Source organism: Borostomias antarcticus, assembly GCF_949987555.1.
Source record: "Borostomias antarcticus genome assembly, chromosome: 25".
NCBI lineage: Eukaryota > Metazoa > Chordata > Actinopteri > Stomiiformes > Stomiidae > Borostomias > Borostomias antarcticus.
Genome location: NC_140258.1, coordinates 7408138 through 7421885, shown reverse-complemented (window position 1 = coordinate 7421885; position 13748 = coordinate 7408138). Strand labels below are relative to the sequence as shown.

The 13748-nt window shown below is 44.8% G+C and overlaps 1 protein-coding gene across 1 annotated transcript in view; it reads left to right on the top strand.

The window, feature by feature from the left end:
* rmdn2 (regulator of microtubule dynamics 2) overlaps positions 1-13748 on the top strand; it is a 35449-nt gene that overhangs the window by 1135 nt on the left and 20566 nt on the right. The window contains exon 2 of the mRNA XM_084458929.1: positions 6735-7184. Within this exon, the coding sequence (XP_084315055.1) occupies positions 6736-7184 (449 nt within the window). The 5' untranslated portion in view covers position 6735. The remainder of the gene's footprint in view (positions 1-6734; positions 7185-13748) is intronic.

Sequence of the window (13748 nt, the reverse complement as noted above, 5' to 3'; positions counted from 1 at the left end):
GCAAAATATTTGTCTCCTAATAGTGTAGTAATTTAATTACATAATAATTTATGGATTAAAGGGGCAATTGCTTCACTGTAGATTGTTGTAAAACAATAAAGCCACATTTGATTTAATTCCCAGACTGTAAATGTATGCAACATAGGCGAAACTCAGGCTAGAACTCACCAGGCCATGCCTACTTCAGTTTGGGTCTCACACCCTATCCCTGGGGGTGGGATATTCGTTTGATGTGTGTGTGTGTGTGTGTGTGTGTGTGTATGTGTGTGTATGTGTGTGTTTGTGTGTGAATCCTGTAGTACCAAAGGCCACCTCCTGGTGGCCGTTTTCCCCAGTCATTTGTCCATTGAGAAGTATATTTTGTTTATTACCGATACATCCAAAACTATGCTTGGTGTCTCCATGTACGTAAGTGTAGCCACTACGCCAAAACCAGGGTATCTCGCTCTGTTTGAATTGACTAATAACTAGAACCATGGGACTTCCTCCCCCAACCCCCCTCTCCTAGAGGCTTCAACCATTAAGGCCAGACAAGCTACCTACTGACTTGGCCCCTTTCAAACAGGAAGGACCGGTTGTGTCAGGTATGTGTCAAGTATATATCTTTGAAGTTGAGGACACCCCCCCCCCCCCCTGCGGAGCAGAGTTGGGAACACCTCAATCTACCCAGCCCCACAATGACAATTCCCTCTCAGGGAGCACTCTCTTCCTTCATTTCAGTTTAAGTTGTGGGCCTGCCGAACACGTAGCTTCACTGTGGGCCTGTTCCATCGCAAGCACTGCAGTAGGATCCAGAGGCCCCTCTCCTCTGACTACAGACTCTGGGTCCCGATCCATACAGACCCGTTCACTTCAGAAGCCTTGTGGCTTAGAGCGAAGGAATCTCAGCTGCCTCGAACCTGCAGCCGATCGAAGGGGAACCAAATTCCTGCACAGGTACCAAGTCAAGAGTACCAGGGGCTCTCTGCTCTCTGCTCACTCCATTCAGCCAGATCTGATTATGCTTCTCTAAGCGAAATGGTAGTTTATTTGTCCGAGGTAGATTAGCCAGGCCTTGTGTGTGTGTGTGTGTGTGTGTGTGTGTGTGTGTGTCTCTTTTCCCCGTTAACAGGCCGTAAACCCCAGCTGTGTCCTCTCCCTTCCCCAGCATAAGATTTGTTCTGTTGCCCTTAGCTTTCCCCTGTCACCTCTTTCCATTCCATTGTTGATTGACCAAAGTATTATTCTGATGATTTGATTGATTAGCTCCAGTGATTAAACAAAGCCTTCCCTTTTGTACCACATGTCTGTGTTTGTATGGTAATACATGCAGTGCGGTTGGATCAAGCCCTGAATCTCACTACAGACAGTTGGTCGTTCCAGATGTATCTGGTGGTGTCCCATCAAGCAAGCTATTTCGTCTAGGTTGAAAATATAAATCTCATTAATACTTTTAAGGCGATTAAGTCCTGATTGGTACAGTAGATAGCATAACCAGGTCATGAGATCACCCATAAGTCCGTAGCATTGCTGCTACAGTACATACGCTTAGTCTTTTCTACTGAGGAAGCCATCTACTTTCTAAATGCACTGAGTTTAGAGTTTCATGTGTTTCCTAGATCCTTTTAGAGTGAGAATGTCTCCTGGGGGGAGGGGGTATCATTGGACTCAGCTCAAGCTCTTGCCACTTGACCTCCACTTCTTGAGCTTCTTGTCTTTGAAATCGAGTTTAACATGTTTTTGAATGATTTTTCACGGTGCCCACCCACACCCTTTATTACTCCTTTAAGCTGGTCACAAGCTCAAGATGGATTTTCCACATTAGAACCCGACAAACAGGTATTGAATTGTCCGCCATAGAGAATGAAAGGGGGGATGATTTACCAACTGAAGGGTCAATGGGGGGTGGTTCTCCCTACCTCTCCCTACTCCCTTCTTGTTCTTGGTATGGGGTTGACCGTAGCACCTGTCGAGAACCGATGTTCCAAGCAACTGCTCAGGCGACACTGCACTTGGGTGCTGAGATACACCTGCGGAATGTGAACTTTGACATAGCCCGGTTCTCGAGATAATTGTGGACATTTTATTTTGGTGTGCTGGGAACAGGAGGAGCAGAAAACAAAACACAGAGTTGCATGCACAGTAGTCTGACTCAACGGATGTAGGTTTTGGCAATAAACCTTGTTATTCGTTGTCAAACTGCCCAATCAGTGGCGAGACTGGCGACACAAATTAATCTGATTCGGGCCGAGAGATTCTCTCGACACCAATCAGATTCGATCCAGGCTATTTTGCAAGAGCACCATCGCTGCGTCCGGGGCTGGCTCCGCCCAAGATGACTGTGATTGGTTTAAAGAAATACTGCGTTATCCCCACCCCCTATTGCAGAATGGTAATATGTCCAGCATACATCCATGGTCCAGCCAGACCTGTCTCTGGCGCTGGCACAGCGTAAACGAAGTGTGGAGATAGGTCTGGCTATGCGAGACTACATGCACAGAGAAACATAACAGAAGCACAAGTCTATATCAATGGGATTGTAATTGGTCACTTAATTGGTCACCCAGTTTCTGCAATCAGTTTGACACAGTTAATTCATCTGCAAAACAGACTGTAGCCTACATTTCCTTAAAAAAAACCTGCCTACCGTTTGTGATACAGCCTCTGTGACCTTCCCACGTCCAGATACGGCCATTTGAATCCTGTATAGGTGCCCTCTAGTGGTTAGACGGTGAAGTGCATGGTCGACCCATCAATCAATCAATCAATCAAAGCTTTATTTGTGTAGCGCATTTCATACACAGAGGCAACACAATGCGCTTTACAGAGAACAAGGGAGGTGGGCATATGTCCCACCCCTACATATTCCAGAGGGAAGCTAAAAACCAGTATCACCCGGGGGCCAGAAAAGTGAGCTGTAAAAATTATTCTTCTCTCAACAAGGCAATCGAGCAAGCTCCTGGAGTATGTTTGTCTAACGGCTAAGAACATTTATAAAGCAATAAATTACATTAAATTACATTTTCAGAGTAAGAGAGGCTAAAAAAAAATCATAGGAGAGACATGGCAAACACTGGTGTATGTCTGTATGTGCGTGAATGTGCCTGGGTCCAGATAGAGGCAGGGGTTGGGGTAGGGAGGGGGGTAGGAAAAGGATACGGACCCGGGTTAGGGTGAGGGGAAGGGGGACTGGGCCCAGGTCCAGGCCTAAAGCCGGAAGTGGACTGGTGTATGTCTGTGTGTACGTGTGTGTGTTAACTAAATGCTACGACATCCACAGCAGACACAGGGGTATCTATCGGACTCAGGGTGGTCTGCTGGTGACAGTGGGGCGTCCACTGGACATGGTTAGAAGATAGGAGGGAGAGAGAGAGGCACTAGGGAGAGGGGAGGCAGAAAAGGGTTAGTAGTACACAGAGCCATAAAAGCAACACAGATATTAAAACAGGCAACCTGGAGCAAGCTCCTGGAGTATATTTGTCTAACGGCTAAGAACATGACCCATGTATCCCTACTTACTGTTTATCTCATTAGTGTAGATTATATGATAGGTTATAGGATAGATTGTAGTATATATATATTATAGTGTATATTGTAGTTAGTATAGATGTGTTTATATAGATAGATGTCGGGTATGCTCATGCTCAGGTACCTGACCTTGCAGTGAATTATATTCTTCAATGAAGTTTTAATAGCAGTTTTTCCCCCTTATTGTACATTTAACATTTTGCACAAATAATGATCAAGTTTAATCTGAGTAGATTGGCATCTGGAAAATATTCAGAGTAGGCTACTTTAAATCCATGCAAAATGAAATGCATGAAAAAACATCAACTCTCCTAAGAGACTTTGAATGGTGTGTCACGCTATTTTGTGCGTCTCTAAAAGCGGATACATTCGTTCCTGTCTGGTGACTGCAACTGTGGTTTCCCAGAAGCTTCTTTCGTTAAGAGGCTCTTTAGCCCATTCAGTTGACCAATCAGAGAGCTTGCCCAGACCAGTTGACCAATCAGAACGCTCTAAATGAATGGCCCAAGAGCCTCTTTGCGAAAGAAGCGTTTGGGAAACCTGGCAGCTGGACTATGGTGGGCTAGGAACTTGATGTCTGAGCGCCTCACAGCTACTTCGGAATGTTTTGATGGTTGTACCGAGAAGTCAAACTGTGCTGGCAAATGTAGCAAGAGTTGTCCCCAGTGCGAGCGGGCTGCTCCCTTTCTCGGAGTAAAGCTCTCTGAGAGCCACCATTTTAAACTGTTTTGAGAACATAAGTAACTGTATGTAATTCCTTAGCGTGATGTTATTCCATTGAACGTAAGCAGACCTCCCTACACTTGTTGTCGTCTAGCTTGTTTGCTAGGTTATAGCTAGTTAGCGTAGCTGCCATTGGCTAGCTACCCTGCCAGCTAAGGTTATGGTGGGTTCGTTTATAACTGGGAGGTGGCAAATTGCGACTTGCTAGGAATGATTAAATAAAACACCGCATGAACTCGCACTTCCTCGTCGCAAATTCGGATGTTTCTCAGCCCCCAGTTGCTCGAATGCACTAGATATAACTAGGTAACTGTGATATAATGGTATATAGATATAACTAGGTAACTGTGATATAATGGTATATAGATATAACTAGGTAACTGTGATATAATGGTATATAGATATAACTAGGTAACTGTGATATAATGGTATATAGATATAACTAGGTAACTGTGATATAATGGTATATAGATATAACTAGGTAACTGTGATATAATGGTATATATCTGAATGCACACAGGTCGGAGGTAGGTATTTTGCCACTTGCGACTTGCCACCTCCGACCACAAACGAACGCACCATTAGCTATAGTGTCTCTGCTCGATCCTTCAAGGTCTCTGTGTGGTTAGGGATATTTGTCAAGTGAACACAAACGCGTATTGCTTCGAGCTTGCTGTGATATGGCACATGTCAGTGACGACCGTGATGTCATTAATGTAATTTTAGCTGAATAAATTGGCTTAGCTGGCGAGCAAATGTAACGTTATAAAACCCAGTGTACAGTAGTTGGCTAATGTTAATCCCCTTTAGTCCGGCATCGACACCTTCGTGTAAAGGTGGGTAGTACTACCCAGAGAGGTGAATATAACACTCTTAACCCCTCGTTAGGTAGCCAGCTTTAGCTTCGCGTTGGCTTAAGTATGCTACAATAAAGTGTCCCCCTGAAAAGGCAATAACCTCCTCGTCTGTTGCCAGTGGAATTGATAAATACACTTGATGTGGTGACACGGAACCAGGAAGAGATGAGTGATCCTTGTGTCATGATGCCAATTAGTAGCCAAGGCTGTGTACTCTGTAATTTAAGATGCCAAAGACTCACGGGGTTGCCTAACACCAGCTCTTGGGTAGACAGGGCATCTGCCTTGTTTTCCTAGATTATGTGGAAATACTATTTATAGTTCCGGATGGGGCTGGGTTAAAAAAAAATCGATGAATCGATTCTGAATCAAATGATTCAGAATCGATTCATGAATCCCAAAATCGATCTTTTATTTAATGAATGAATAAATGAAGGAATGAATAGTTCATTAATTAATTCAATCATTCATTCATTCATTTTGGGAAATCAGTATCGATACCCAGCCGTAGTAAGCCTGTTGATGTGTTGTATGTCTTGGCAGTCATGTAATTAAGGTTACAGCTAAAAAAAACAAAACAGGTTTTAGTAACACCGATAACCGATATCGAATCGAATCGTGATAATCGATTCTGAACCTTGTGAATCGGAATCAAATCGATTCTTGAAATTCGAAGCGATACCCAGCCCTAGTTCCGGAGCAGGCGGCATTTCTTTTAATTAATGCAATTCAAGCACTACTCAGTACAGATGTACCCTAAAACATAGCCTCCAAACAACTCATCATTAACATGCTGTTCCTCCCTCCCCTGTCTGTAAAGCTCTGTAGGTAACCTATATTTACCAATGTCGATATGTTCTGTATAAAAACAAGTTTGATAATCAAATGTTATACATACTGAAAAACACATGTAAACACTTGTCATGTAAAACATTTGGAAAAGCCAATAAATCATAGAGTTACCGCATTGTTTCCTAGGGGTTGAAAAAAAAAAAATCCATTCTCATCAGAATCGCGATTTTTTGTTTTATGATTTTTTAATTGTTTTTTTTTATTAAAAAAAAAAATCCTTATTAAAATGCTTAATTTCAGTCCATGTTTATAAGCCGAGGTGGAAAAAAGTTACCGCTTTTCTCCAGCAGAGGGCGAATTGTCTTTGGTGAAGGTGAAGACGTAAGGTGAAAGAGAAGAATGGCGGACAATGTGAGAAGAAAATGCGCGGAGTTCAGACCTCCACCATCCAACTTCAAGTCGTCTGGTGTTAAAAAAGCAAACAAAAAATCGCAATAATCGGCAATATGGAATCGCAATACTGTAAGATTAAGAATCGCAATTTAAATCGGATCGGCACCAAAAAATCGTAAAAAATCGAATCGGCAGAAAAGCATATCGTCCCAGCCCTATTGTTTCCTCTCAAAAACAACACACACAGCAGCAGCTAGACAGAAATAATTATCTACTGTTCACATCGGACCGATACCAATATATAAAAAAATGACTGACATCGGCCGATACCGATATGATTGCCGATATATCGTGCATCTCTAATAATTAGGGATGCAAATTGATAAGATGCACTGTCGATTCTCAGAATTAACCATTCCGATTCTCTAACGATTCTGGTTCTCTATCCCCACCCCTTTGCAGGATGGCCCAGTCATCGGACCACAGGCTGCTGCTTCTGGGGGCCTTTGCCGGCGCGGCTGGCGTCAGTCTGGCTGTGGTTCTGCTCCAGACCAGGAGGAGGCCGACTCTCTTCCCCAGCAGTGACGACGAGCGGGCGGCAGGGGCCGCGGAGGCGGCGGACAGAGCAGGCCGGCAGGTGGGGCAGGCCGAGGTGCTGGGGCGCCTGGGAGATCTGACACGGTGCGTCTCCGAGCTGAAGGACGAGTTACGGGCCCTGAGGGATGCCCTCCCGACGCTGCGGGACCACGTGAGGGACGAGCTGAGGGGGCCGGCGGGCGGAGCGGCGGTCGTAGCCGGCCGCAGGGACAGCCCCCTCCGTGGCAGGTCCACGCCCTCCCGCAGGAGGAGAGCTCCGGCGTCTGCGTCCAGAGCCGGGGGTCTGAGTTCGGAAGAGGCCGAGAGCGAGGGGGGGTGAGTATCTGTCCCTGGCAGGCATAGGCTCCTTAAAGGTCCAGGCAGGTCTTCTCTTTTCCCCTTGGCATCCTTGTATGTAGTTCTGCACTGCCAGCCAAATTGACTTGCTCATTATGCAGCTAAATGAGAGTTGTGTGAATGTGCCTGGGGTGTGAGAGAGCGCCAGCAGAGTCTAGCACCACACGCCCAGTTATCCTTCCCCGTCCTCAGACAAATATGTTGATCACACGCCAGGCTGGAATAACATAAACAACAGCTGTCTTCTGTTGTAATCAACAGCCTTTTAAAAGTGCTCTTCTGAAAACAAACACAACAGGCAAATGCGGAACATTAAAGAAAGGGTTAGGGTTAGGGTTAGGGCTGACATTTTAATCTAGATTAAGTCTTAAATTACTTGCCTGAATGGCAGAAAATCTAGGCCTCGTTAGTTCATTATTCACTAATGCATACAGTACAAAGCCAAAAGTGTTTTTCTAGTTATGAAAATGTATGACAAGAGGAAAAAGATAGACATGACTGATTAGGCTGTATAATAGTTTGTCTATGTGGAAGAACTTCTCTATGTGAACATCATCTGGATTGACCTTCCTATGCATTGCCTAATGTGCTCTGCCAATGAGGAGGAAAACACAGGTGTACTGCCTTGGCATCCAATCAGAGAGGGCAGTGGGGGGGGAGGGACTGTGTAAGGGGCTGAGGAACAGAGGTGATTGGCTCCTCCCAGGTGTGTTCCAGATAAACAGTCTTAATCTGGCAGAGATGGGCCATTCGCTTGGGAGCACACTGTTAATCAGTGGTGTGTGTCTGTGTCTCCCTTTCAGTGTGTGTTTGTGTCTCTGTCAGAGTCAGTCTGCCCCCCCCCCCCCCCCCCCCAAGGGAAGGCCTTGCATTCTCATTCAGGAGCCAGCTACACCCCTAACTCTGGCGTCCATTTAAAGAGCTTCCCTTGTCTAACTGCTCGTGATCGATCATAGCAGGTCATGCCTTAGGATATTAGAGGGGTGGGACACTGCAGGCTTGGATGCATAGCACTTTCAGACGTCATTTTTTATCGCATGGAGGTCACATTGTTACAAAACTGAATTATTGTTGTAGGTGCCCAAAATATCTAGTTTCTGTTATGTTCCGCATGGACTGAGTCACCAGCTCCACGGTAGCAGAGTGCCAGTGTGAAGTACGGGACTAAGCCAAGGCACCTGCTGAAAGTAATGCTGTCATCCTTGATCTGGAGGAGCAAGCAGAGCATATGATGGCAGGTTTGGCCTGTATTGTCATTTCTGAACTTCCTCATTAAGTTCTATTATGCTGTATTCTGTGATATCCAGAATCCAGTGTGAAGTCAAACCCCTTTCAAAACATTCCCTTTTACAAAGTTATTCTTTGTCTGTGCAAAGTTGTTGCAATTTCTGAACCTTATGGTTAGTAGTAGCCAATAGTAATCCTATAAGTAAGCTTTTGTGATTTTCCTCTCTTTTAAGAGTTGTGTAAAAATGTCCTTGTCATTTTTCATGTTTGCAAAGAGGACTAACTCTTGTTAGTATTGTCTGCAGATTGTCTTGCTCAAACAAGTAGGGCCTAACTGTTCCCCGAAGAGAAGGGCAGAAGTGGCAACTGGCAAGGATGCTCGGTTTTTGCTACAACACACCAATGAAAGAGAAGGGACAGTGTTGACGGGCGACGTGTCGGGCTGCGTTGAGCTACACACGCGAGGAGGGAGGCTCACACGGTTAGCAGCGTTCCGTCTTCATCTGTCAAAACAGCTTCCTCAGAGCTCCCTGTCCCAGCCACCCAGGGCCATAAATCACCGTGCCTGCGTGCCGAGCTGTCAAAGAGGGGTTGAAAGAGTCTTGTAGGAACTTGTAGTTCCGCCCTCCAGTTCCCTGCTGCAGTTAATTCATGTCACGCTGCTTCCCAGTAGCTCAAGGACATTAGAACTTTTGTGTAGAATGATCCCATTTATATGACATAGGATAGTAGTTGATTTAAGGCAGGAGAGATTTGTTTATTTAGTGACGGGCATGCCCGATCACACACAGTCAGAGGTTTAGAAAAGAAAAAGGAACTCGTCTGCTTTCGCTGGGCATCAATGTAGGTCCAAAGCTTCGAAGAGACAGGTACATGTCCTTCCTCAGGGGGGAGGCCTACACTGCAGTAAACTGTCCAATCCTAGTCTCTGTTGGCTGACCGATGCCCACATCCTCTCACAGTTTACCATCTCTGCTTATCCACCATTTACCTTCCGTAAAGGCCCCCTACAATATCCCTGTAGACTCTACAGTGTAGAGTGTGTAAGGACCCTCCCCCTCCACCTACTTACCACAGTGACTGTGATCACCCACTACACCCCCCCCCCCCCCCTCCCATTGAGGCCTGCAGTCACCTGGCACTGAGAGTACAAAAATACCCCTTGTGGGACATAAAGTAACCCAGTACCATGTGCGAAGCCAGGTAAGAGGTGCAGGTAACCCATACTGACTGTGCTGTATACTGCAGACAAAGCAACGCCTGACACATGACAGTCACTGGCTGGTGAGCCTCGTGGCTTCTTTTCCCACGAGTCGCAGCTAGTTGCAGAAAAACAGGTAGCAAAGTTTCTCTCCGTATGGCTCAGAGGGTGAAAACCTTTGTAAATCAACTCACTCCCACTACGGCGCTGACACCGATCGCTTGTCTTTTTTTGGGGGGGGTAATCAGTGCAGGTGCAATCAAGTTGCGATCTTAAGTTCAGGTGTTCTCTATCTTCCCCCGCATTGTGTATTGTATTGTAAAGAACCTCTTGCCAGATGGCCTTTCGGCAAGTTTCATTATACGAGCATTCGCTCCATAGAAAGAGATGATCTCCCTGGCAGGGGTGGTCTGAGGGAACAGCCTGCCCAGTCACAGCTCGCGCTCTCGCCAGGCTTTCATCAGGCCGGAGGGACGCATACCTGCCCTTTCTCCAGTGAAGAGAACTGCCTCCGGTCACTGTTTCTCAACATCAACACATTCAACAGAACAAGAATGAACCACACGCACAGTGTCACGTATTGCCTTTGTAGTCTGGCTCATAATAACATCACAGTCCACAAATAACAGATTCACATTATTGTCAAGCAGCCATGACTTGTAACAGTTCACAATAGCGAGCTAAGGTTGGCATTGCTCCGCCTTGTCCGTGTCACAGGAAGATGATATCAGAGATGGCACACCAGGAAGAGTAATCCGAGCGACAACAATGGCGTGGGAGGCACGGGAACTAAAATGGCATATTTATATTCAACCTGAGCCCAGCTTCTTGATTCCTGGAGAGCTTGTCTGCAGGGTTCTCTACACAGTATGTCCTGTATTCTCTCCATTCAGTATTTCAGTGCTTCCAGTCCCCCTGAGTGACCTGGACACCGAGGAGATGGGCCAGAGTGCTGGATGTGCTGAATGTGCTGAATGCTCTCAGGACCAGAGCGTGTTGGGATGGCAACCAGCTCTTCATCAGAGTTGTTTTGAAGGGGATTTGCCATGGCGACTTCTGCTGCTAAGCTCCCTTGAAAGACTGAAGCACCTCCACCCCCTCTCCCCTTGAAAGACTGAAGCACCTCCACCCCCTCTCCCCTTGAAAGACTGAAGCACCTCCACCCCCTCTCCCCTTGAAAGACTGAAGCACCTCCACCCCCTCTCCCCTTGAAAGACTGAAGCACCTCCACCCCCTCTCCCCTTGGTCTCTAGATGTTGAAATCCCTCTTGCCGAGCATGTGGGGGAGTCCAGAGAACATGTGGGATAGATGTGTTCTAGCACAGAGAACATGTGGGATAGATGTGTTCTAGCACAGAGAACATGTGGGATAGATGTGTTCTAGCACAGAGAACATGTGGGATAGATGTGTTCTAGCACAGAGAACATGTGGGATAGATGTGTTCTAGCACAGGTGGATCAGAGTTAGATGTGAGACTCACAACATCAAAGTGCAGGTCGTTTTGTTTGAATGACTCAAAACACTTGCGGAAACATCCGGTGTCTTGTCTAGGCGTGTGTTACATTAATTAGTAAGCCTGGCATCGCCATCCTGATCACGTGAGCTCACTGTTTCTCTCCACGCATAAGTCTGGTAGCCCTCCTGTTCTGACAGGGCTGGCTAATCACAACCGTTTATCTAATATGGAGCAGGTTTGATACGATGACTGTACGCACTTCAGGGCTTTACATACAATTGTATTTGCAAAGTTTTCAAAATTACTGTTACTGTAGTCAAAGCTTAAACAGGACATACATGGCAAGCATTTTAAAATCAGATGCCAGTTGGTCACTGTGTGAATAGTGCTTCTACAACACACTGTAAGACTGTTTGATCATCAGGCCTCAGAAGAACAATGTGATACAAGTAGTCAGTATCTTGTTGTTAACTTTAACTGGTGATCGTGGGAAGATCTAATTGCTAAGAACTTTTTCTTCAAAAATATTAGCTAGCTAGCTATTTCACTTCATCTGTCTGAGAAGAAGAAGACTGAGAAATAATCAACAGATTAATAGATTATCAAAATGGTTGTTAGTTATTCATTTAGCTAGCTAACAATTGGAAATGCATAGCGAGCTATGCGGTCAGGCTATAGATAGACGGTGATATATGGTTCATCCAATCACCTGCCAAGTATTTTTTAAAGTGCTTGATGGTTTCCAACAGAGAATTCCCAGATGGTTATGCAAAGCACAACCACGTCAGGTTAGCAAAATCTGGGAATATTCACAAACTTCTCATGGGAATTAACAGAAATTTGTGGAAATTTATGGGAAATAACGAGAATAAACTGAAAAACTGAATTTATTTATTGTTAATTACCATGGGAATATACCTGGAATTTTACAACCCTTACCAGGACTAACCTACGTTTCGTTGCTCTCATTGGTTGTTTGTCCAGTGCCATTTTGGTCTGCACCCTTTGACACCCCTTGGAAATCGAAAATGAACTGAGAGTTTTTAGACCAGCGATTCCAGGCTATTAAAGGAGTAGTAAAGGGAAAAATCATGTTTAGCAATGTTTTAAGGTTACTTATGATCATATACAACATCTAACCCTTCAGATCAAAAAGTTGACAAAACTATCACTGAAAGCAGAAAGTTGATAATTGCTCTACCACCGTTTAGGTCATACAATGGATGTGGGTGGGCACCTTGCAAAATCATTCAAAAACATGTTAAACTCTTGATTTCAAAGACAAGAAGCTCACCGAGGGGGTAATTGGTGTCCGTTGGTGTTCTGACATCAAATTTGCCGCAAAGTATGAATCCTGTAGGGTTTTATTGATCATTTTATGAAATCCATTGACTTGTATTGATGCGGCCGTTGTAGATGTGTAGATCAATCAGCAGAGGGGATTCAGGAAGTGGAACTACTTACGGTAGCTATTGTTATTGTTTATGTTGCGAGGCTACTTAGTTTGCGGAAGTTTACACACGTATGTGCTGCAACTAAATAGTTCTATGCTAAATATTTAAAAAAAGCCTTTCCAGATGAACTAGAATCTTACTTTATGGCGAATTATATGTCAGAATGGCAACTAACACCTCGGTGAGTTTCTTGTCTTTGAAATTGAGAGTTTAACATGTGTTTTGAATGATTTTTCACGGTGCCCACCCACATCCATTGTTTGAACAAAACGGTGGTAGAGCAATTATCAGACTTTCTCAAAAGTGCTAGTTTTGTCAACTTTTTGATCTGAACCAATGTATATGATAATAAGTAACCTTAAAACAGGGCTAAACATGATTTTTCCCTTTACTACTCCTTTAAGATGAGTTTAATTAGTTTTCCTTTAATGAGTTCCATGAAATCCTCAAGGATCGTCAATGATTGGTTGCTCCATAGGTGTCAAGCCTTCACCCATAGTAACAAAGCACTCAGGAGGAATTCCTTTCATCCTTGAGCTACATTAACATTCTGAAAAGAGGCACAGCTTGGCCTAGTATATATGATGGCAAGCCAATGTTATTGAAATGCTGATTGTCGGTGTGCGTGTCCATGGAGTCAGAGCTGAGAACGACCCCTTGGACCATTTAATAGGTCACAGCAGGGTTGTATTTAGGCATAACAGTCCTACCACACATCTAGACACAAGACACTGAGCATGTTGAAAGGTTCCACTTACCCTAGCACTACTAAGGCTCAATAATAGGATCAAACTTGTCTCCACTCCTTACCCTCTCTCCCCTCCTTTCCATATTGGACTCAAATCCAAGTGTTGCAGGCTGCCAAGTTGACAAGGGCCCAATGTGTACTTAGTTTATACAGTGTTGAAATGACAGCAAGACTTGTGATGTTTGTTCTTTCGGGGCTGTGTAGAAAAAAAAAAAGGAAAAAAAAACTCTTGGGAAGGATAATGATGGTACGCACGCACGCACACACGTACACACACATACACACAGATACGCACACACACACATATACACAATCACATACACTACAAATGCCTACTTCCCCCCCCTCAACTCAAATGATTCATAGGCCGTGGAATGGCGTGACCGGAATGCGCTGATCATTCAGTCCTCTTGGTTGCCTCTCACCACCTCCATTGAGTGAACAACTATTGGGATG